This window comes from Phyllostomus discolor, chromosome 2 (genome assembly GCF_004126475.2).
Source record: "Phyllostomus discolor isolate MPI-MPIP mPhyDis1 chromosome 2, mPhyDis1.pri.v3, whole genome shotgun sequence".
Taxonomy (NCBI): domain Eukaryota; kingdom Metazoa; phylum Chordata; class Mammalia; order Chiroptera; family Phyllostomidae; genus Phyllostomus; species Phyllostomus discolor.
Genome location: NC_040904.2, coordinates 105894204 through 105912751, shown reverse-complemented (window position 1 = coordinate 105912751; position 18548 = coordinate 105894204). Strand labels below are relative to the sequence as shown.

The 18548-nt window shown below is 35.3% G+C and overlaps 1 protein-coding gene across 1 annotated transcript in view; it reads left to right on the top strand.

The window, feature by feature from the left end:
- The window catches only part of UBXN7 (UBX domain protein 7), a 60747-nt gene that overhangs the window by 32452 nt on the left and 9747 nt on the right, over positions 1-18548 (top strand). The window contains exons 4-9 of the mRNA XM_028505149.2: positions 2128-2193; positions 5581-5693; positions 7666-7812; positions 9295-9385; positions 10026-10153; positions 18149-18542. Of these exons, the coding sequence (XP_028360950.1) occupies positions 2128-2193; positions 5581-5693; positions 7666-7812; positions 9295-9385; positions 10026-10153; positions 18149-18542 (939 nt within the window). The remainder of the gene's footprint in view (positions 1-2127; positions 2194-5580; positions 5694-7665; positions 7813-9294; positions 9386-10025; positions 10154-18148; positions 18543-18548) is intronic.

Sequence of the window (18548 nt, the reverse complement as noted above, 5' to 3'; positions counted from 1 at the left end):
TACTCTCCTAACTATGAAGCTCCTTTTAGCTCTTTGTAGGTTAACCTCTTTAGCCTTAGTGACCAGCACTCCTATTATGTAGGCAACAGAGTGAGAGTACAGAGTACTCTCTGATGTTTGGACTGATGTTTGGTTTATAGCAGATGGTCTGGAACAGTCAGGAAACCACATACTGAAGAGATAGGCAGGAGTAATAATGGTTCTAGGGTCAGAGGTGTTGTGCTCTGGAGAGGTTCTCGAAGACGTAGGATAAATAAAGAGGAAACAGTTGGGGATAGGTTATTGAGCCCATGAAATAAAAGGGGTTGGGTAGAAGGCCAGCAATGAGAGGAAAGTGAGAATCCCTCCTAGAGAGAGCTAGGAGATCAAGTGTCTGATAGAGAAGGGCTAAATTGAGGGTGGATGGGTTGGGAAAGAAAGGGAGAGCGGGAGGGGAACAGGTTGTTGGCGATTTAAAAGTGGATGAAAACTACGTGCCCAATAATAACATGCTGTCTTAGGTAACTACTCTGTTTTACCCTAACATACTCTTACTTCCTTAATTATTATGGTTGAAAAGTATCTGATAATGAGTTTTAAGAAGACATTCTTGAAAGACTGTATTATTCCTGCTAGAAACATACATTTGAAATAGGACCTCTTGATTAAAAATAGTTCCAGGATTGAAAAGAATAGCATTCCTTGATTCTTTATAAAGGAATGGAAGAAGGGGGAAATGATGGAGTATTTAAATTTCTAAAACTTTCAATTTAAATAAATTCAGTACAACCAAAAATCAATTAAAGTTTAAAAAATCAGAACTAAAACACGGAAGTTTCTTTTTTTAACCAAATCATTTTGCTACGGATATTATGCTTTTTTAATATAAATACTTAAACAAGTATGTACATAAATGATATAAGGCCAGATAATGCTTCAAATAAAAATGAGATTTTTTACATGTGGTTCTTTCTGCATTTTTTTTTTCTCTTAATAGTTCTTGGATAGAAAGAATTATCCTATATAATAACAAACACAGGCTGTTGGCATAGATGCTTTGATGTGGGGTCAGGGACTTTTATACCTTCTATCTAATTTTACTAGTAGTCATCATTTATTAACATGGAGTATTGTTCTGGTTACATGTTAGGCAAGAATGCAGTAAGCCAACTTAATGACTGTTACCCATAGTGGGAGTCATTAAATGTCCTTATTTATTGTAATATATATAAATGATCTGGCAAGTTTTTTTATGAGAACACATACAAACAGGAAAATAACATTTTAACTATTGCTTTTTAGACTTCATCTGTAAAATACTTAAGGATTGGGTAATAGAGACAGTACAGGGGTATCAGAAGACCTTGGTTCTATTCACTTTTCTGTTACTAAACATTATGGACCTGGAATAATTTTTTCTTCCAAAATTAAAAATGTATTTTGGTATTTACAATTTTACATGTTATCCATTTACTAAAAAGTAGTTTTTAAGTATGGTTTGGAACTCAGTTATAAAGTGTTATACCAAAGGGTAGTCAAGATCCCTTAGGCCAGTGATTTTCAACCTTTTGCACCTTCTGGTACATGTAAACTATTGAGACTGTGGCACACCAAAAAATATGTTTTGCTGAGCTGACAAAAAAAATTGGTATAATTTTGATTCACTCCCACAGGATGGCTATTGTTGTGTTGGCTGTTGTGATTTTTTATTTGACAGTCTAAGGGAGGTCAGTGCCCCTGACTAAATAGTCCGGTATTGCATGTTTTAAAAATTCTTGTGGCACACTGGTTGAAAATCGCTTCTGTAGGCTAACCTGAATTAGATATTGGAAACATTTGTAGCTTTATCTCCTTTGGGAGTCATCTTTAAAAATCTTCTTTCTTCCTGTCTTACACAGGTTTCGTCAAGTCACCTTAACTGGGCTTTAATTTTCTCATTTGTAAAACAAAATGGTTGGACTGAAGATGGTTGAATTAATTATGTATGAATGGCTTGAAGGTTTTGAAATACTTTATTTTTTGAAGGAGACGACCATTATGAATCTATGAGTGTTTCAAAACATGAATTACTATAGATAAGGAAGTTTTTAGAATTGTTCCAAAACTAATGTGTAAATTTTTGTATCAATTCTGTTTTTCCCTTTAAAGCTCCTAAAAGACGGCGGCCTGCACGTTCAATATTTGATGGTTTCCGGGATTTTCAAACTGAAACTAGTAGGTATCTATAGATTAGTTTATCCTCTATATGTCTTTTTCTGTTTCTCTCTCTCTCTCTCTCTCTCCCCCCCTCCCTCCACCTCTCTCTCTCTCTCTCTCTCACTCTGTCTGTCTTCTCCTTTCTTCCCACATATAAAAGCACAAGGTGGAAAAGCACTCATAACTTCCCTATAGGTCAAGATCTTAGTTTGTTTCATATACTTTGTCTTAAAAAGAAATGATTATTAATATAATGTCTAATTACTTTGAGTACTAACCTTAATTGAAAAAGTAAAATTATGCCCTGGCCAGGTCGCTCAGTTGGTTAGAGTGGTGTCCTGGTACGGCAAGTTTGTGGGTTCAGTTCCTGGTCAGGGCACATATAGGAGGCAACCAATGAGTACATGGGTGGGTAGAGCAACAAATCGATGTTTCTCTCTCTCCCCACCCCTATCTCTCGTTCTTTCCCCCCCTCCTCCCTCCCTCTCCACCTCACTCCCCCTCCCTAAAATCAATCAGTACATTTTAAAAAATATTTTATTACTTTTTAGAGAGAGGGGAAGGAAGGGAGAAAGAGGGAGAGAAACATCAGTGTGTGGTTGCCTCTTGTGCACCCCCTTATGGGGATCTGTCCCTCAACCCAGGCATGTGCCATGACTGAGAATCAAACCTGCAGCCCATTGGTTCACAGGCTGGCACTCAGTCCACTGAGCCACACCAGCTAGAGCTAAATAAAATTTTTTTAAAAAGTAAAATTATTAGAGTTCCAGCCAAGATGGAGGCATAGGTAGAAACCCTTTACTTCCTTATACAACCAAAAGGAGGATAACAACCAATCTAAAATCAGTAAACAACCAGAAGTACCAGAAAATCAAATTGCATGGAACTCAACAACCATCGAATTAAAGAAATAGTCAAACATAACCAAACCAATAAGGCGGTAGATGGAGAGAGAAACCACAACAAGGATGCGTATGGGGCTCACTGAAAGAATCCCCAGTGAGGCAGCGAACCCCATGGGTGTGGCTCACTTAAGGAGAAACTGAAACACACAGTTGACTCTGGAATTACTGTGGAATTACTGGTGAGAAACTCCCAGTCTCACATGAGAGTCCATTGGAAAGTGCACTAGAGACAAGCAGGCAAGCTGCATTGTTCCCTCTATGGCCCCTCCCCCACAGGCAGCTCTGCAGCTCAGCAAGGAAGGTTGCCCTGCCCCCTTACAACTTAACAGGTGTGCTAAGACAAAGAAATATGGCCCAAATGAAAGAACAGAACAAAACCACAGAAAGAGCTAAGCAAGGAGGAGATAGCCAACCTATCTGGTGGAGAGTTCAAAGCCCTGGTAATCAAAATGCTCACAAAATTGATTGAGCTTGGTCACAAAATGAAAGAACAAATGAAAGATACTCAAAATGAAATAAAGCATAGTATTTGGGGAACCAATGGTGATGGGAAAGAAACCAGGACTCAAATCAACGGTTTGGAACACAAGGAAAAAATAAACATCCAACCAGAACAGAATGAAGAAACAAGAATTCAAAAAAGTGAAGAGAGGCTTACGAACCTCTTTGACAACTTGAAGTGTTCCAATATCTAAATTATAGGGGTGCCAGAAGGAGAAGAACAACAGCAAGAAATTGAAAACTTATTTGAACAAATAAAGGAAAATTTCCCCAGTCTGGTGAAGGAAATAGACTTCTAGGAAGCCCAGAGAGTCACAAATAGTTGGACCCAAAGAGGAACACACCAAGGCACGTCATCATTAATTACCCAAGATTAAAGACAGAGAATCTTAAAAGCAGCAAGGGGAAAGGAAAGTGTTACCTACAAAGGAGTTTCCATAAGGTTATCAACCGACTTAAATCTTACAGTCAAGAAAGGGCTGAAAAGAAGTATTCCAAGTCATGAAAGACAGGGACCTACATCCAAGATTCCTCTATCCAGCAAAGCTATCATTTAGAATGGGAGGGCAGATAAAATGCTTCCCAGATAAGGTCAAGTTCAAGGAGTTCATTATCACCAAGCCCTTATTATATGGAATGTTAAAGGGACTTATGTAAGAAAAGGAAGATGAAAAATATAAACAGTAAGATGACAACAAACTCACAACTATCAACAACTGAACCTAAAAAAGGAAAGAGAAAAACAACAAAAACAAAAAGTAAGCAAACAACTAGAACAGGAACAGAATCAGAGAAAGGGATATTACATGCAGGGTTTTCAGTGGGGAGGGGAAAGGAAGGAGTAGGGGTTAAAAGGTACATGGAAGAAGCAGCATAATTGGTAGGTAGGCATTAAATAGGTGGAGAGAGACAAAAAAATGGTATAAGAAATAGAACTCAAAGAACTTATATATACAACCCATGGACATGAATTAAGGAGGGTAATGCTGGAGGTTTGGGGGGTAAGGGGGGGTAAATGGGAAAACTGGGAAAACTGTAATAGCATAATCAATAAAATATACTTAAAGTAAAATTATGAATTCAGTTTGTGATTGTTATTAATTCCCCCAGAGCTGAGCTGTTCCAAATTTTAACCTACTTGTTGATAGAAGAATAAAAGAGATGGAGATAATATAAAAATCAGGTAATTTACAAACTTAATCAGCTTTTGAATGGGCACTTAAATACTATCATCAAATAAAAAACTGATTTGCCTCAAGACCCTGTTATCTGTCAATTAAAGACCACAATGAAAATGGTTGTTGTAAGGTAATTGAAAAATAAAAGAAAAACACCACTCAAAGCAGTCTCAGTATTAATATTTTGGCTATAGTTGTTTAGAATGGGTTTATATCTTTCTATGGAATAAGTTAGAATGAGGATCTTGACTTTACCCCTTTAGAGGAATTAGTACTGGTTTAACAATGGAATTTTAAAGGAGAGAACAGTTATGTTTAGAGAATATATGAGAAACTCATGGACCGTGTTTGATTTTGTAGTTAATTTACAATGAGCTTATTGAAGCACAAGTAGGTCTTGTAACTTTGTCGAGTGTTGAAGGGGAATCCAAACTGACCCAAGTCTTCCATGGAATCCTATGCCCTGCCAACTTTAAAGATTGGGAATATAGCTAGAAACAACAGGTGAATTAGGATCACCTTCAGAGCTAGATAAATGGAGTTGGAAGTTTTTTCTTATGCTAAAAGTTAGTTTTGAATATGTGAAAGAAATATTTTGATTATGTCTCTATATAAATATCTGCTTTTATCCTTACCATTGGGCAGAAAGCCACCACCAAATCTTAAGACCCATTCACTTTGTATTATTTTCAGAATCAGCATTTAATATTGCATTTGAGATTAAGCAATTCTTGCAGTTGATACTAGCAATTTTTATATTGCAAGATTTATGCCTTTTATTTTATGATTAATCGAAGCTTTGTCATTCTCCTGTGTTGCAGTTCGGCAAGAACAGGAATTAAGAAATGGAGGAGCCATAGATAAGAAACTAACTACCCTTGCAGATCTATTCCGGCCACCCATTGATTTGATGCATAAAGGCAGCTTTGAAACAGTAAGTAGTTGGAAATTCTAAGGCTTAACCATGAATCCTTTTGCATTGTCAGTGCCATTTTTTTTCTAAGAAAAAATGTTTTCAGCATACTATATAGGGAATTGGCATAATTACAAGTATGATATATACCTAAAAGGTTTGTAGGTATCTTTTGCCCACCTTTCTAGAGGTTCCTAATGTATTTTAAAAGAATATCTCTGCTCTGGCCAGATGGCTCAGTTGGTTGGAGCATTATCCCATACAACAAAAGGTAGCGGGTTAGATCCCCAATCAGGGCACATACGTAGGTTGCAGGTTTGATACTCGGTTGGTGCGCAAATAAGAGACAATCAATGTTGATGAATCATCTGGCCTGGGCAAGGGAACATTTAGCCTCTAAGTTCTGTGAACATAAGAACTTTATTTATTGTTGTATTTAATACGTAGAAGAGTTTTTGGCACATAATTGACCATCATTAAATCTTTGTCAAATGATTAATGGCATAATCTGGAGTACATTGTACAGAAAGAGTCAGAACAATTTTCATAATAGTTCCTGTTTTCATAAGAAATTGATATTTATATGTTGCCATTTAATTTTACATGCACTTAGTCCTAATTACTAATACTTTGTTAATTTCAACAGTCCTGCTTTAAGGCAAGTAAAAATATTTTAGCTAAAAATGTAGCTCTGTCTGGTGTGGCTCAGTGGATTGAGTGCTGACCTGCAAATCAAAGAGGGGTTGCACCTTAGATTCCCAGTCTAGGGCACACGCCTGGGTTGTCGGCCAGGTCCCCAGTTGGGGACCAGTGAGAGGCAGCCACACACACATTGATGTTTCTCTCCCTCTGTTTCTCCCCCCATTTCCCTCTCTCTAGAAGTAAATAAATAAAATCTTTAAAAAAATAAAATAAGCTTTTGACTAGTTAAATACAGCTTTCTGTCTCAATACAGGGATACTTCCATTTTGAACTTGGAACTTGTGGAATCAACAGTGAAGATTAGAAAGTGTTTTTCTCTGGGAGATATACAGAATAGGAAAACAGTATCTGTAAGGCTGTGTAAACCTGCTTAAAGCAGAATATAGTCTCACATTGCCCAGTACTTCCAAAATGATGTCAACTGTTATTAACCTGAGTTAATTGATTCCTAAGATATTCCTCTGTCAAACTGGTATGGAAAAGAATATTATTCCAAGATAAAATTACTCAAACCTATGGCTTTCATTTCATTGTTCCTATGTAAAGGTTTAAGGAAGCATTTGCTCATTTGCTTTTCTGCCAATCTTTTTGTATTCAACAACATTTTTACGTTTTTATGGTGATGGGGAACTATTTAAACAAAAAGTACACACTCATTAATATTTGTGCCATAAATTGGGGAGTCTTTTAAAGATCATTTCGATAATATTCACTCCTAGGAAAATAACCCTAAGAGAAAATACCCTCAGCAGCTTTTACAGAAACGTTTAGGATGATTTTATAAAATAGTACATGCCTAATAATTGAGATGAATATGGTATTTGGAAATGTGGGTAGATATGATGTTAAAGAAAATAAAACAAGATATAACACACTGGTTATATCTATTAAAAAGAAGATGGGGTATGTAGGGGAGAGGAAAAAGAAAAAAAGATGGTATATTTTGGGGTAGGGATTGAAAGAGACAAGTGATAGAATTACATGACTTATTGACCTTAAAAATTTGTATATTTTTTTTCAGGTGTTTAAATGTACAATAAAAATCCAGCCATTATAATAATAACAGTTTATTTAAATTTGAAAAATGCTTGAAAGTGGACAGTATAATTATATGTACCCAAGCAAACTAATGTAAATAATGTATAGATACCAAAAACTCTAGATGTTGTACTTGAGGAAAAAAACTTCGTAGTATTTAAATGAAAAAAATGACAGTTTCTGAACTCCGAAACATATGGGTTACCAAGTAGAAATTATTTCTAACAAGTGTTGTGTAACTTTACTCTTATAGGCCAAAGAATGTGGCCAGATGCAGAATAAGTGGCTGATGATAAACATTCAAAATGTACAAGACTTTGCATGCCAATGCCTCAACCGTGATGTATGGAGCAATGAAGCTGTGAAGAATATTATCCGGGAACATTTCATTTTCTGGCAGGTGAGGAGAGTTAATCAAAGTTTTAGTAATATTTTACTTTTGTAGTATGGGATGTTGAGAAGGAGGAATTCAGCTATAAACTGGAAAAAATTAATAACTGAGTTAAATTATAGCATATGAAAAAGTAAGCCCTGGCTGGCGTAGCTCAGTGGATTGAGCGCGGGCTGGGAACCAAAGTGTCCCAGGTTCGATTCCCAGCCAGGGTACATTCCTGGGTTGCAGGCCATAACCCCCAGCAACCGCACATTGGTGTTTCTCTCTCTCTATCTCTCTATCTATCTCCCTCCCTTCCCTCTCTGAAGATAAATAAATAAAATAAAATCTTTAAAAAAAAAAAAAGTAAAACCACCCATAATGGCTAAAATAGTAAGAACAAATGAAAATTAGGGCAACAATGAAGAACTCCCAAGGGAAGAGAGAGAAAAGAACCAAGCTATGTAACCATTTAATACTCATATCTCAAAAGATCTTAAATATCTTGTTAAAGTGTAAAACTGGAACATTTCAGTAGGAATATAATGTGAACTACACATGTAATTAAAAGTTTTCTAGTAATTGCATTTAAAAGGGTCAAAAGAAACAAGTGAAATTAATTTTAATATATTTTAAAATCAATATATCTAATATAAAACTAATAAAATATTAATAAGACGTCTCAGTCTTTTTGTTCATATGTTAAGTCTTCAAGATCTGGTTCATATATACTTACTAAGTTCAGAATAGCTACATTCCAAGTACTTCAGCAGCACACATTATAGTGGCTACTATAATTGACAGTGTGAATGTAGATCTCAGTAATAGAAAAACATTTGACTAAGACTTGGATTTTAGCTTGAGTTTGATACTTTTTAACTATATGTCCTTGGGCTTGTCATTTAGTCATGCTGGCTCAAGTTTCTTTTTATATAAATTACCAAGCTAAGATTAGATAACCTTGCTCAAATTTTCATTTTATGAAAAATTTTAGAAAATAGAAATGTCTTGAATGAATTTTCCCCCACTATAAAATGCTATTAATGTTATTAATTTACTTATTCATGTTTTACAGGCCTAAATTCAGTATTATTTTTTTCTGAATGATAACCTTTTATTTTGCAACTATTGACTGAACTTCTATGCCACTCAAGATAATCATCTTAATATGTTGTGATTTATTAAGATGTATAATATAAGGGTCAGGAATGACATAAGTAGACAGATAACTTGAACTGAAAGCACACTAACTTGGTCAGAAAGAGCAATATCTCTTCTGAACTGGGAACAGAGGAAAAATGGATTGATACATAATTTTTCAGAGGAACTAAGGGCAAGAAGTTGAGGGAGTTCACACCAGATGACCTTCATTTTCTATTTAATGTAGGTATGAGATCCTAGCATATACCAAAGGCATATTTGGAGAATTAATTGTTGTTGATGTATAGCAGGGATGTAATTGGAACTTTTTTTAAAGAATGACTTTTTTTTATATCAATGACTTAACAGGTTTATCATGACAGTGAGGAGGGTCAGAGATACATACAGTTTTATAAGCTAGGGGATTTCCCCTATGTTTCCATCTTGGATCCACGGACAGGTAAGATTTCTATCAGTTTATAGCATTTGACCTATGACTTATTTTTTAGTTGCCTAAATAATTATCTTTAATATTTGTCTGGATCCTATTTCAGAATTCTTTGTAATAATTCAGGTGAAGGTTTTATTGATGCCCTTTAGAATTATTTAAACATCTGTTGAAACGTTTTAGGGAGTCTGTTTCTGACAATTTTGGGAGATGATAGTATTTTATATTTGAACAGTTCTGTTCTTCCAAAAAAAAATCACTTACATCTTGTTATATTATAAGGGATCCCCTTAGGTTTTGTATTATTAAAATATTAAGATTGTTCTGGTACTAGCTGTAATCCCACCAGAGAACAAAGTGTAGAGCTGGTTTTATTATTAATGAGTTGAGTTTTATCAAAAATTTTTGCTTTGTTTAAATCTTCTTTCTAAATGGCAGTAAGTGGTACCAGCAGATAAAGAAGTTGTTTGGTGGCTGGGAATCTTAGCTTGGCTATAATTAATGTGTTCTTTAGATTATGAAAATGTTATGTAACTTTAATTGATAAGGGCTGGGGATGTATGTTCCCAAAATTTTAATCATGTAAATATTGAAAGTAATACTTAATGAGAATGTTGAGGTATATTTATATATTCTGGTTTTTAATTTTTAGGTCAGAAGCTAGTAGAGTGGCACCAGTTAGATGTATCTTCTTTCTTGGACCAAGTGACGGGATTTCTGGGTGAACATGGGCAACTGGATGGACTTTCTAGCAGCCCCCCCAAAAAATGTGCCCGTTCAGTAAGTATGACTAAGAAGTGATGATGGCCAATTAAGTGTAATTGAATGTAGATATCTTGTACAAAATGTTTGAACCTAAGAAGGTAAAGCTAATGATGTAAGCATTGGACAGTTATAATTTGTGGCTGTACAACATCTTAGATGCCTTCTTTATAATTTGATAATTTCTCACATGAGGCTTCTGTCTTCTCAGTGAAATCATAAGATTCATAGTCCCAGTCTCCCTTGCAGCTAGGGTGTAGGCATGTAACCTAAGATTTTGGTTTAGAAGTAAACAATGTGAATATGTAGCAGTGAGGAGAACTGATTTGGCAAACTCCAGTGATAGAGGGAGGAATCTCTCTCAAGGGCAGCATTGCTGGGGTATCCAGGTCTAAGTAGCAGTAAAAATAGGTTTTTGCTAGAAAACTCTTCATGGTATAGTTGGTCATTTTTACTAATTATATAGGTTTAGGGCCTGGCTCTCTGGCCCACCCCGAGATTATTTCTTCTCCTTTGCTCCCTCCCTCACTCCCTCCCTTCATTCCTTCCTTCTCTTCCTCTCTTCCTTTCTCCCTTTCTTCCTCCCTCCTTTCTTTTGATTTTATTTATTTATTTTTAGAGAGAGGGGAAGGGAGGGAGAAAGAGAAGGAGAGAGATTGGTTGCTTCTCGCATGCCCCCAAACGGAGATCTGGCCTACAACCCAGGCCCTGATTGGGAATTGAACTGGTGATCTTTCAGTTTGCAGAACAATGCTCAACCCACTGAGCCACACCAGCCAGGGCACCCAGAGGTTGTTTTTGTACTTAATTTCTATAATATGCTATTATTAGGCATAACCGTTTGAATTGGTGTCAAGATTAATTGCAAATAAAGAGACCTAAATGACACCAGAATTTCACATTGTTCGTAGGAGCTGTTAGGGTTTGATTTGCAATGAGGATAAAACTAGTTTTAGAAGATAAGACTTTAACAGTTGCATATCATACAGAGATGAAACAGTTACTTAAGTAATCACCTAGAATAATGTGGCCATTTAAGAAAAGGCTGTAGGTGCTTGCCAAGGAGTGGTATAGAATTTTCTCCCCTCCTGTCATTACTCAGAGCAGTTTTATTTAAGTGAACACAAAAGTGCAGAACTAAAACATTGTTTCACTTTTGTCTATGGACAGTTTGTTGGTTGGTTTTTTGTTTTTTGTTTTTTTGGGTTTTTTTTTCATTGCTAAGAGAAGTTTTACTTAGGTAGAATTCTTTCTTAAGGCATTCAAAACTCCAGAGTTTCTGTAATTGCCCTAAGAGAGTCTCTTATCTTTTGCAGTCATAAGATTGATATTGCCAAAAACCAGAGCCTGAGTTTGTGAGTTGCTGAATTTCAACATAAATTGAGATTACAACCTTACCAGGTGTCTTATAAAAATTAAGGCACTTAGTGGAAAAGAGTGGAACCATAAAAATTGGACAAATACATGGAGGTGATTTGGGCAACTGGTATCTCAGACTCCACTTGTTATACTAAATTCTCTGATTATTACAAATTTTGATCAACTGTGCAAGAGAAACATCAACAGATAATGACTTAAAGAAGACATCTACTTTTCTCATCTAGAACTCTAGAGGCAAGCAGTTTAGGGATTGATTTTATGTATGTCATCAAGAAACCAGGTTCCTTCTCTATTTTTTCCCTATCATCCTTACTATTTGCTGTTGTCCTCATGGTCACAGTTAGATGCTCTGTTCCTAGGTATCATATCCAAGTGTGGAAAAGTAGGAACATTTAGTGCCTCTATTGCAAAGGTAAACAGATAAACACATATAAGAGTTCTACTTACTTTAGTTGGACACATTTTTTCCCACAAACACAATTAAAGTTCTGTTAATAAGGAAACCAAGAAGACTGAATGAGAGATAGGAAATTAGCAGTGTCCATCATAGTGTCATTCTTTAAAATCAACCTACCCGGTATATAGTGTTATCATCTGTAGTCAGTTTGAGCCATTACATGTCATATGAGTATATGTTGTGTGTGTGTGTGTGTGTGTGTGTTTGATAAATTAGCCTTAAGTTTATTATATTTAACTTTTTTATAATTTTATAATTACTGTGCAATAAACTGAACACATTTGTAATTTTAAATTTGACAAACTTTGATGTTGGTATCTGCATGTGTTTTTTTGCTTTCTCTTTTGGTCAACTGTCTGTTCAGATCTGTGGCTTATTTTCTTTTGGATTGCATATCTTCTTACTGAGTTGTATGGGTTCTTTTTATATTCTGATATAAGTCCTTTCTTGGATATATGGTTTATAGATATTTTCTCCTAATCTTTTGCTTGCTTATCCATTTCACAAGTGTCTTTTGAAAAGCAAATGAAAAATTTTTGATGAAATCCAATTTATCAACTTTTATACTGTGTTTTTTAAAATCTAATAAATCTTTTTTTTTAATAGTGTTAGCTCTTAAGTCAGTGTTCCTCTTTGAATTAATTTTTATATATGGTGTAGGGTCTAGTTGTGGCTTTTTTGTTTGTTTGCCTATGGGTATGCAATTGTTCCAGCATCATTTGTGGAGACATTATCCTTTCCCCATTAAATTGCATTTGCACCTTTGTCAGAGATTGATCATGTATGCATGGGTTGATGGACTCTATCCTTTCCAGTGATTCATACATCTTTCTTCACACCAATATTTTACTGTCTTAATGATTGCTGTGGCTTTTTATAAGTATTGAAATCTCATGGTTAAGTCCTTTAAATTTGTAGCTGTGTTTTTTTTTTTAGGTCCTTTGCATATAAGTTTTAGAATCAGCTTGTCACTTTCTACAAAGAAAGCTACTACAACTCTGGTTGGAATTGCGTTGACTCAGTGGATCATTTTTGAGAGAAATGACATCCTGACAATGTTGAGCCTACATCTGTGAACATGGCATATATTATATTTCATTTATTTTAGACTTGAATTTTTCTCAGCAATATTTTGTAGTTTTTATATATTGACCTTGTAGCCAGCAATCTTGCTAAACTCACTAGTTCTACTTGCTTTTTTGTAGATACCTTTGAATTTTCTATATAAACAGTCATATTGTCCATAAATAGACTTATTTTATGTCTTCCTTTCCAATCTCATGCCTTTTATTTTTTTCTTAGTTAGGACCTTGAGTACAAAGTTAAATAGAAGTGGTGCGATATTAGACATCCTTGCTTCTGGTGCTGGGGTGAAAGTATTATCTTTTACCATTAAATCTGATGCTAGCTATGTTTCTTGTCAATACACTTTATCAGGTTGGAGACATTTCCTTCTGTTCCTAGTTTGCTGAGTTTATTGTAAGGGGATTTTATCATATGGTCTTCCACATCTGTGAGATAATCATACAATTTACTATTTTTAATGAATTCCATTGGGTGTTTTTTTTTTATGTTAAACCTGCCTTTTCATTACTGTTAAAACTGATGCATTACTTTTTAATATATTACTGAGTTTGATTTGCTAAAATTCTGTCAAGAACTTTTGTGACTATGTTCATGAGAGAAATTATTTGTAGTTTTTTTTGTATTTTTGTTTGTTTTCCTTCTAAATCTTTGTCTGGTTTTGGTATCGGGTTAATGTTGGCCTCACAATAAATTGGGAAGTGTTTTCCTCTTGTTATGTTTTCTGGAAGAGTTTGTGCAGAATGACACTATTTCTTCCTTAATATTTGATGACATTCACCAGTGAATCTACCTAGGCCTAGAGTTTTCTTTGTGAGACGTTATAAAATACGAATTCAATTTCATTAATGTATACAGGACTATTCAGGTATCTCTAATTTAGTGAGTGAGCTTTGGTAGGTTGTATCTTTGTAAGGATTTGTCCACTTCACCTGAGGGGCTGAATGTATCAACTTAAATTTGCTTATTGTATTTCCTTGTAATTCCTTGTAGTATCTGTACTGATGCCACCTCTCAATCCTGTTCTATAGTAATTTGTGTCTTCTTTTTTTCTGACAGCCTGGCTCTAGAGGCCTATCAGTTTTATTAATTTAAAAGCTTTTGGTTTCATTGATTTTTCTTCTGTTTTCTACATCATTGATTGATTTCTATCTTTTCTTTTTCCCTCTTTGTAGTTGGGTTTAATTTTATTTTGTTATTCTGGGTGGGTACTTTTTTATTTAACACAGAAACTTAAGGATTAGTTGAGACCATTTTTTTCTAATATAGGTATTTAGTTCTATACTTTCTCTGTAAGTACTGCTTTAGTTCTGTACCACAGTTTTTGTGTAGCTGCAAGAGAAACTGATAAATGGATTATTTTAGCTTGACATGTTTTCTTTTATAGACATTATTAGGATTCTGTAAGGAATCAGGAGAATGGATATTGGCTAGGAAGCCAACAGTGTCTACCATGGTGACAATCTTTAAAATCAAGCTATGTGCTGTGTGCAGTGTCATTGTTACAAACCTGCAGTCCACCTAAGCCATTGCAGGTCACATATATGTATGTGATCTGTGTGTGCGTGTGATATAAATTAACCTTTATTTCTTGCTGTAGTGTTGGCAGATAGTGAAAGCCAAAATGAGATTCTTTTAGTGTTTCTGTTGTTAATTTTTTTTAGCAACTCATACATTTTTTACCTTTTTATTTTGGAAAATTTTAAAGATATTCAAAACTACAAGGAATTTATTGAACCTCTGTGTATCCATTAACTCATTTTAGTAATTATCGGCAAGTGCCCAGTGTTGTTTTACCTCTGTTCCATCTTGTTCACATTATTTTGCAGCAAATCTCAGAATTTGTTGTGTCACTCATTATACTTTGGCATGTATCTTTAAAAGACAAAGCGTCTTTTTTTTTTAGAACTTCAAGTAAAAGTTTTATTTATTTTTAATTATTAAATTTATTGAGATGACATTGGTTAATATAGGCTTCAGGTGTACAGTTCTATAATACATGGTCTTTATATTGTGTTCACCACCCCAAGTCTCTTTCCATCACTATTTATCCCCCGTTTACCCTCTTCTACCTCATCCTATCCTATTTTCTCCCTGGTAATCACCATACTGTTGTCTGTGTTGAGTTTGTTGTTATTGTTTTGCCTAATCTCTTTACCTTTTTTGCAAAACTCCCAAACCCCCTCTCCTCTGACAGCTGTCAGCCTGTTCTCTGTAGACAAAGACTCTTTAAGTTTCTTGCTATTTTTTCCTCACCTGGGGACAGGCTTATTGATTTTTAGAGAGAAGAGAAGGGAGGGAGAAAGAGGCGAGAACACGATGTGAGAAAGAAGCATCAACTGGTTGCCTCTTGTACGTGCCCAGACTGGGAATCAAACCCACAACCTTTCGATTCATGGGACAACGGTCCAACCAACTGAGCTACACCAGCTAGGGCAAGGCTCTTTTTTAAAACACAATTGCAATACCATTAACACATACCCTTTAAAAATTAATAGTAATTGTTTAATGTCATGAGAAATCTGGTGTTTTTGGTTATCTTACAGATGTTTTTTTGTTTGGTTTTGTTTGACTTAGACTCTAAATTTCCACTCAAACAGTGCTTCTTTTTAAGTTTAGTTTTTATTTTATTATTTTTCAATTTTAAAATTATAGTTGACATGTGTTACTAGTTTCAAGTTTACAATACTAATTTAACATTTATATACATTATGAAGTGATCACCACAGTAAATCTAGTAACTGTCACCATATACAGTTATTACAATATTCCTGATTGTATTCCCTATGCTATATATCACATACCTATGACTTCTTTTCTAAGTGGAAGTTTGTTAATTCTTAATTTTTGCCCAGCACTTTACCCAATTCCCCTCTGGCAGCTGTCAGTTTGTTCTCTGTGTGAGTTTGTTTCTACGATTCCACATATAAGTAAAACCATATGCCATTTGTCTTATACTGACTTATTTTACTTAGCATAATACTTTCTGGGTCCATCCATTCACAGAAAAAACCCAGGTTTTATTCTTTGTTGTGGCTAAGTATTCCATTGTGTGTATGTACCACAGTTTCTTTATCCATTCATCTATTGGTGGACACATAGGTTGCTTCATATCTTGGCTATTATAAGCAATGCTATAGTGAATATAGGGTGCATATATCTTTTCAAATTAGTGTTTTTCTTTTTTCTTTTTGGATGAATATCCAGAAGTTGAGTTGCTGGATCACATAGTAGTTTTATTTTTAATTTTTTTAACAAACTGCCAGACTGTTTTTCACAGTAGTTGCACTAGTTCATAATACTACCAACAGGCACCAAGGTTCCCTTTTCTCCACATCCTTCCCAACACTTGTTCTTTATTGTCTTTTTGATGAAGCCATTCTGACAGGTATGAGTTGGTATCTCTGTGGTTTCGATTTGTAATTCGATGATTAGTGATGCTGAGCATCTTTTTTTGTTTGTTGGCTATCTGTGTGTCTTCTCTGGAGAGATATCTGCCTATTCAGGTCTTCTGCTCATTTTTTAATTGGATTATTTGTATTTTTGATGTTGAGTTGTATGTGAGTTCTTCATGTATTTTGGATATTACCCCTTATTAAATGTATCAGGTCCTATGTTTAAGTTTTTAGTCCATTTTGAGTTTATTGTTGTACATGGTGCAAGAAAATAATCTAGTTTTGTTTTCTTGCATGTGGATATCCAGTTTTCCCCACAACATTTATTGAAGAGACTGTCTTTTCCCCACTAGTATATTCTTACCTCCTTTGTTATAGTTTAATTGACCATATAGGCATGGGTTTATTTCTGGGGTTTCAATTCTGTTCCATTGTTCTGTATGTCTGTTTTTATGCCAGTACATACTGTTTAATTACTATAGCTTTGTAAAACAGTTTGAAATCAGGGAGTGTGACACCTTCAGTTTTGTTCTTCATTCTCAAGATTGCTTTGGCAAACAGCCCATATATTGTGATTGATAAGTCTAGTGAAATCTGTGACATTAGAACTTTATCAAAAGGGCCCTGGCTGGTGTGGCTCATTGGATTCAGTGTCAGCCTGCAAACCAAAGGGTCGCTGCTTCAATTTCCAGTCTGGGTTGCACATGCCTGGGTTGCAGGCCAGGTCCCTAGTGGGGGGGCACACGAGAAGCACCCACACATTGGTGTTTCTCTCCCTCTTTTCTCCCTCCCTTCCCCTCTATCTAAAAATAAATAAGTAAAATATTTTTTAAAAGAACTTTATCAAAAGAGAAACTATTAAATTTGCCTTTCTCATGATCACAATGAAAATCTTACTGTAATTAAGCTTGGGCAAATATAGTAATTGTTTTTCCAAATTTATTGTATGGTGTTTTGAAAGAGATCTGTTAGAATTTTTTTTTGCAAAATTATAATTACTGAGTTATTTATTGATCTATGTGTCAAACAGTGCTAATTAAAGAATATAACAGTGAGGAAGGTAGACATGCCTCTTTGTATGGTCATTTTAAAGGCTAATGTTTTAGCTTTATATTTAAAACCTTAGCCCTAGCTGATGTGGCTCAGTGGATGGAATGCCGGCTTGTGAATCCAAAGGTTGCTGGTTCTATTCCCAGTCAGGGCACACGCCTGGGTTGCAGGCCAGGTCCCTAGTTTGGGGAATGTGAGAGGCCAACCGATCTATCGGTGTATCTCTCACACATCAGTGTTTCTTTCCCTCTCTTTCTCCCTCAGTTCCCCTCTCTAAAATAAATAAAATCTTGACAAAATTAAAATAAAACGTTAATTCTTGTCTTTTTCTGTGCAGGCACTAAATTGTTTTCTTAATTTTACTCATTTTGATGCAGAAAACTCCCCCATGTTTGCAACATCATTATGCTGGGTGGTATGACCATTTTTATTTTTGTTTTTAAATTATCCATTCCAATTTGGCTGTGTAAAACAAAGTCATTGCCCTCAACTAGCTGAAAATTTAGTAGAAGAGATAACATTTAGTAGAAAATAATACTGGCAAGCTGACTGTCATATTTCTTATGCCCTGTTTGACTTGGCTGTCTATTTTTTGGTTTAACTATTTTCTTTTTCTTTCTACCCATGTTTTATGACTGCGTCTTGCAGGAGAGCCTTATAGATGCAAGTGAAGACAGCCAGCTGGAAGCTGCCATCAGAGCCTCCTTGCAAGAGACACATTTTGATTCATCACAGGCAAAACAGGATAGCCGCTCAGATGAAGAATCTGAATCTGAACTTTTTTCTGGCAGTGAGGAATTCATATCTGTTTGTGGCTCTGATGAAGAGGAGGAAATAGAGAATCTTGCCAAGTCTAGAAAGTCTCCCCACAAAGATTTGGGGCATAGAAAAGAGGAGAACAGAAGGCTGCTGACTGAGCCCCCAGCCAGAACTGAGCCTGGAACAACCACAAACCACCAAGGATTACCAGCCATGGATTCAGAAATATTAGAGATGTCACCTGAAAAATCAGATGGAATTGTAGAGGGCACAGATATGAATGGTGAGT